Here is a 6916-nt window from a genome sequence, read left to right on the forward strand (position 1 = left end):
AGCAAAATAAAATAATAAGCATAATATGTATAAATAATCATGAAATAAATACATTGAATATTAAAAAAGAGAGCAGTGTTTCCCCTGCATTGACACGAGCGAGGCGACTGCCTCGCTCAAATCTCACCCGCCACGCAGAAATTTATCTAAAAACACTGCCTCGCTGACGAAAATCGCTGTTCTTCCATCAATAAACTACACTTTATTTACAGCGTTCTAAATTAGTGCCGACCCGGAGGCCCGAGGTCACCAAGTTTTTGCTTCGGCCACCATCTCTACGAAACTGCCGGTCCTCCTGACCGGCACTTTTTCCCCTCATATTACGCTGAAATACTAAGGTCATCGTAACGGCAGTTTAGACAGAATTGTAAATCCGCATTCCGTTCCTGAACGTAGACGGGATATCTAAAACATCTAGAGCCGAGGGCATGAACTCCCTCAACGCATGATTCGCCAACAAAACCTTGTGACAGTCTAAGAAATCGATTGCGGTCTGTAGCATAGCCCAGTGTTTTTATGACCGCATAACAATAAGTTCATATGTCGCAGGGGTTATCGTGGGGAGTGAGGGCACGACCAGTGACACCTGACACCCACGTAATCAAAGCTGTTAACTGAATTCGGCACTTTTCTTAACGTAGAAAGTCGACTATTTTTATTCAGTTTGATATCTAGAAGCAATGTAAACTGTATATACTTCAAGATTCTAGGCGCTTGTAACTTTGCGGATATGCGGCAGCATTGATCTATGCATGGGGTACCAAGGACTGGGGAGGAGAAAAACGAAAGTAAAACCTTTCCCAGAAGCTTGTTTGTTCCTTTTGACAACTTGAAAAAGTGATTCAAGAGTCTCATATAATGTGTTCAGAATAGCTTAGAATGCACCAAATTGCACCATTTTTTAAAAATTATCTGGGGGAGCATGCCCTCGGACCCCCCTAGCACAGCGATCACTTTTGGTGCTCGCATTGCTTGCTTCTCGGATTGCGCAACCACCAACACAAATTTTACCGCCTCGCTGACCTTTTTGGCCAGGGGAAACACTGAGAGAGCATAATTATATATCCTGTATGTAGTTTAGTTCTTGAAACTTAGAACAAACATGCCATCATTAGGTCAGTTAACTTATTTAGGTTACAAAATTTTGCCACGTCACACAGGAATTTGTTCAGGCTACAGCACTGGCATGTTTTAGTACCACACTTTCTAACAGCCCGCACAGACAACATAATCATAAAATGTTTACCCTATGTTATGTTAACCATATGTTTATCTGCTTGTGTATTTTGAAAATATGAATAGGGTCAGGAGAAACATAATTAACGGGTATTATTTGAGTTAATTATGTTAATTATGTTATTCCTGTCAATGGTGAATCGGTGACATCTAAATATAATTAAATTTTACCTCTTATTATTTTTTTTAGCAATGCTACAACTGAGAAATTTAAGAGGGAGACTAATGAAAATAAAGATTTTATATTGAAACTGAGTGAGATATTGGTAAGGCGTCTGAAAATGTTCGTATTGGTGCATTACATAGATACTATGTTATACACTTTTGGTAACACTGTTATATGCCTCTATATGTAATATTTTCTGGTGTGTAATCCTTCTGCAAAGCTTAAGCTATAAATATATATATATATTGAGATTTACCAGAATTGTAGTACCAATTAATATATTATAAATATATTGTATACGTCATAAGATTTTGTATTGAGATCTAATACTGATATGTGTTTATCATGCTTCACTCATCATGTATTGCGTTAAAACTATTTTTTTTAAATATAAAACTTGCATTTTTTAGAATCTGGATGCTTTACAGAGTCGTGATCTATTCTCAACATACTTGTTATACGAATACCAAGGATTGCAGAGTGAACTTAAGGTATAATGATTAGGTTTAAACTTTAACATAATCTGAATAACAAACTATGGTTCTGTTTGATACGAGTAACATTTTATTGTTATCAACATTGCCTTTATCGTCTGAAATATTGATTTTTCATTTAGAATGTGATAGCAGAGGAGCGCCACAGCAGAACGCTTCTCATAGAGGTAAGCAGTACAGTGAGCCAGCAAGTGAAACTAATTCAATTCAGTTTCTATAAGAGTTTAACGTTCAGCATCTTATTGCGATTTACCGTTCTTGAATGCAGAGTAAATTGATACAGATAGATACAGTGAAAGGAGGTTGTATGATTATGGCATTATATGTCACAGTAAGCCATTTTGAATTCCATAGACGCTGCAATGCGTGATAACGTAGGTGAGAGAACGTTGAAGTACATTTGCATTGTGACTCGATCGTTTTAGGTGTGGAAATACTATCACAATGAGCGGCTCTACATCCTGCGCTGTCTGAAGCACCTGCTCAGTTACTGGAAAGATGAGACACATCCCTACTACAAAAGCTACCATGAATGCATCGAGTCGCTTGCGGGAGAGAAGAGCAAACTTATTGAATCCGTAATAGTTCTGATTTCTCCTGACACCTTATCGGTCAAAGAGCTTCGTCTAAATTATCTAGTTTGCCCTTGAGCAGAATTGGTGAAGTTACCAATGCACATTGTATCTCTAATAATCTCCATAATTTTCCTTGTTTTGCATTACCAATGTATTGCCAGTGCTCTGATCTGCAAAGGTCTGCACTGATTTCCTATCTTGCCATATGTTGTAGTTACCTTCAGTGATGTACTAACTACTTGGAACCTATTTTTGAACTGACTGTAATCTATTCCTACCAGGTTCAGCAGCAGTATGAGGCCGTGTGTGCAGCCACCCCACCTACCATTGACAGCAGCGACTGTGATGTGGTAAATGAGTGCACTGCTTCTAGCATTAGAATTGAAATTAAAATGAAGGGCAATCACAGCACAATAGCGAGCACTGCATGCATGATTGAAAGTAGAGCAGAATACTATCGCTTCTGCTCCGGCGGGAATCAGTTGTAGGTGCTGTAGGTAGGAAGTGTACAACGAAGTGTATTTTACAGTCAGTTGATTTTTGTATTGGTAGAAATGTAGATAGGTGGTGTACATATAAGTGTATGTTACACATAGAAGTGTAGATGGGTGGTGTACATGCAGGTGTGTTTTACCAGGTGGTAGTTGTAGGTGGGTGGTTTACGTGTAGGCGTGTGTTACAGGCGGAGCGGCTGGGCTGCAGATGGGTGGTTTACAACCTGAAGGAACAGCTGGAGCTGCTACAGATCATGCTGTTGTACTACAAGGATGAGACGATGCTTCCGGAGAGCTTCCTAAGACTCCTCGCGCTATTCAAGGTGTTTGGGGCTGGCTTTTGTCAGCCCTTGCTAGCATAGGGAACAGTACAGCTCCTGTCACAGAGTTAATAATTCCTGTCACTTTGAATAAGTGCATGCAACCATGCAGTCATATGGTTAAATTTCACACTGTCATTGAAGCATGATTGGGGATGGGACCAAAATTGTCATTGATATTAGTGTCCTTTGTTGAATGTTTTTGAATTTGTTTACAGGCCTTTCATAATTTTTGGTTTCTGTGGTGGTTTTACTTCTCATATTGTTTCATGTTTCAGTTTAGGAATAACGAACTTTCAAAGAACACATAAGCAGACGGTTAAAAATCACTCACTGCCCCTTTTCGTTAGATTTGCATGTAGTTGAATTCAACTGTTTAATGTGTTTTAGAGACAAGGCTTTGGTCAAAGACAGGAAAACAAGCATCTTCTAGAGACAGCGTCTAAAACGTTGCTTACAATCATTGGGTAATATGCAGAAGATAATATTGTTATCATGCTACCTTTAGCAGTGACTTGTAATCTGTAATTTTACTTGGTTTGTGTTTTTCCTCATTTATAGAATGAGGCCTATATGCATTAGAGGCATCTAATCACTGGTTACCAGATTATCAGTTTTGTTGTCTTATATTTGTTTCGTTTGTTATTACTTGCATGAGATAGTGTGGCTGATGGTTGTTAAATTTTCTACCTGTTGCCAGGAATGTTCAAGTCTTAATTCTTCTGAAAGGCATTCACCTGGAGTGGTTGTTTCAATGTCAGGACCGTGACAGGTATACGCAAAGAGATTTCTTACTAATAACAAATCTAGCATGACAATTGCTAGCTTTTTTCAATTTTCATTCGAGTCTTCTTTTATAACCATATTGATATAACATGTTATCAGATATACGATTTGGTAATTGCTTGTAAAATGAATTTCCTTCTTTAAGATGTTCACAGACCAGCGATAGAATGGTGAGATTTTCATTACAGTGAGCCGAGTGAATATCATCTACTGGCGTCGGAAGACGTTCTGAGGAAGATTAACAACTGCATGGAAGGGATGGGCGAAGTGCAGCCCCACGGTCCCGTGCTGTTGGCCTGGGGGCTAGCGCACTACGTCACTCAGGCTCCACGTGGTACGGTCGTGGCGAGAAGACTTGGGAGGATCGCGCTGCAGTGTGACGCGTTTGAGTATCTCCTCAGAATGCTGCGCACAGCCCCGTTCTCTGGAAACACGGTGAGAGAGAATAAGCATGTCGCGCTTAGATGTAGTGCCATAGCTGCATGAATTTCAAGTTCAGTCGAGAAAAAGGATTTACACGTGTGTGTGCGTGCGTGCGTGCGTGCGTGCGTGCGTGCGTGCATGTGTATGTGTGTGTGTGTGTATGCATATATATCAAGAGTAAGATAAATAGGGATTTTTGGATGAGTATCATATTTAGTGAGATGATTATTAACATGATAAGACATTTGTATAATCCACATCTGGTACACATGCCTATCTATCTCTCCTGTGGTAGGTCGTGGCCACCTTAAGCAAGCAGACTGTCTACAGCCTCCTGCAGATTCTCCTGCAGTGCTTCGATGAAGAGACACTGGGCAGTATGGATACTCTGTACGAGATCGCCCGCGAGGTGCTGAGGCTGCAGTGCCTCGCGCAGAACATGTGGGACATGGTAGGCACGTCGCGCATCTGTCAACACGCTGCAGGACCATGCCTGTGTGTCGGGACCAAAATCTCACCAAAGGCTTTGTGCGGTAGCGATTGATGAAATCAATGCGCCAACCTGATGTAACATTGGCAGCTTGTGGACAGAATCCTCTACGTTATAATCGCTAACATATCATGACTTGGCCTAGCAATGATAATGAACCCATGTAGAGTGATAGGCTAAACAGTTATAGTTATCATGATATGTATGACTTGGTCATGTACACTCGTATGCACATTGTATTCATTGCAGGGCTTAGAGAAAGGTGTGGGCTTGCTTTTGACTTCAGCCATCCAGCTGTTCCCACTGGACCCTGCACCTGTTCTGAGGATCGGTGCAGCACTGGCTTCTGCTTGTCAGGATAGTGCTGAAAAGGTAAAAACGTGTTACTAATGGCAGTCATATATTAGAGTCATAGAGTATCCATATGTTCAGATCTTGTAAAAGAGAGATAATGGCAGCAAGCTTTCTGATAAGGCCAATATTTCTATCAGTGGCTATTTTATACAGCCAACCAAGTTTGTGAGCGTTTTCCATCAGTAGTTTTTTTTATATGCCTAGCCATTCCTAGCTGAGCAGCTGTTTGTGCAACTGGATGCACCCCTTATGCTTTCATCAGTAGATGTTAATATACCTGGCTACATATTTATGTTTTTGTCAGTAGCTACTCATGTACCTAGCTATATTCCCGTTCTTTCACCAGCAGCACTTTCCATGCCTTCATCAGTAATCTGGCTACACACGCTTACTCATAGGTAAATGTGTTGCCGTGCATTCTGTAAATGTGATAATGCAATCTGCAGGTGATCGGCTGTCTACACACGATGAAAGGTTTCTCAAAGTACCTAGATGTGCAGGATAGAGTTAAGGACTGTGGTGAAGGAGTACTACAGCTGGTAGAAGCCAGGTTTCCTTACCCGACCGAGAGCTTTCTTCTCCCACCAAACATATACGGACAGAGCTTTTCTGCACCTGAGGGCCAGGCTATCAGGTCAGATAATAATATCATTAGTTTTTGATATCAGAATGCATTAGCTGAATAATGTTTGAACAAGACAATACTTGTGGATTGGGATGGTAGCCAGGGTCATGGTAGATTCTACTATAATGATGAGCAGGTTTAGATTTAACAAGGGCAGCAATAACAAACGACTCTGTGTGTGCTTTACTGGTACAGTGAGTAAGGGGAATATGTAATTTCCCATAATTTTGATCCCTTCAAACATAGATATAATTTCATAGTTAGTGATTTGTCTCACCAGGTGGCAGTGTGATGTCAACGGATGGCAGGTGTGCCTGTGTGAAGTACATTCATTACTGCAGCAGCTTGGCCGCAGCGCAGGTACAACATACAGCGAATTCCAGTCAGCTTCATCACCATTAAATTCTAGATCTGACATAATATTATAATAGAATGCCAATAGCACCTGCTGGTGTATTGAACATGCACGCATGTTGCACATTTTACACTCAAAGTTGTTTTTCTACATATCCCTGAGAGCAGTATAAACAAACCAATTTCGTGGTATTAAGGCCATGTTGTTATGTGATAGTAAAACTTTTATTACCTTTCTCATTCCTGCCCTATCATAGAAGGCTTTCCTTTACTCTTCCGCAAAAAAAGCATTGATTATAGTTCTATAAAACCTGTGTATACCTGGTTGCTAATCCTGATACAGAAAGTTGCTGCACTGTTGGGAAGGATAAGCTAGAGCTCATCTCTGCTTGTAGGTCACCTGGAGCAGGAGTTGGTGGAGAATGTGACGGCAGTAGGCATACTAGTTTATTCCATCCTGCATTCAGATAGGAGCAAGGTGCAGGATTTAGCTCACCTATCTGATATGCTACTTGACCTGCTTCAGAGGTAAGTTACAGCATGTGCAACCCATTTTATTGTTGATGATCACTGATAAATTTGTGACTATCTGATGCCAC

The 6916-nt window shown here is 40.7% G+C and overlaps 1 protein-coding gene across 1 annotated transcript in view; it reads left to right on the forward strand.

Moving 5' to 3' along the window:
• LOC106821092 (nucleoporin NUP188 homolog) overlaps window positions 1–6916 on the forward strand; it is a gene marked incomplete in the record, with an annotated part of 45354 nt that overhangs the window by 2699 nt on the left and 35739 nt on the right. The window contains 14 exon segments of the mRNA XM_014825744.1: window positions 1427–1502; window positions 1813–1893; window positions 2019–2063; window positions 2322–2474; window positions 2753–2821; window positions 3154–3288; window positions 3676–3752; window positions 3986–4057; window positions 4260–4506; window positions 4790–4945; window positions 5234–5356; window positions 5785–5972; window positions 6244–6323; window positions 6713–6845. Of these exon segments, the coding sequence (XP_014681230.1) occupies window positions 1427–1502; window positions 1813–1893; window positions 2019–2063; window positions 2322–2474; window positions 2753–2821; window positions 3154–3288; window positions 3676–3752; window positions 3986–4057; window positions 4260–4506; window positions 4790–4945; window positions 5234–5356; window positions 5785–5972; window positions 6244–6323; window positions 6713–6845 (1635 nt within the window).

Source organism: Priapulus caudatus, unplaced genomic scaffold (genome assembly GCF_000485595.1).
Source record: "Priapulus caudatus unplaced genomic scaffold, Priapulus_caudatus-5.0.1 Scaffold58, whole genome shotgun sequence".
In the NCBI taxonomy this organism is placed as follows: domain Eukaryota; kingdom Metazoa; phylum Priapulida; class Priapulimorpha; order Priapulimorphida; family Priapulidae; genus Priapulus; species Priapulus caudatus.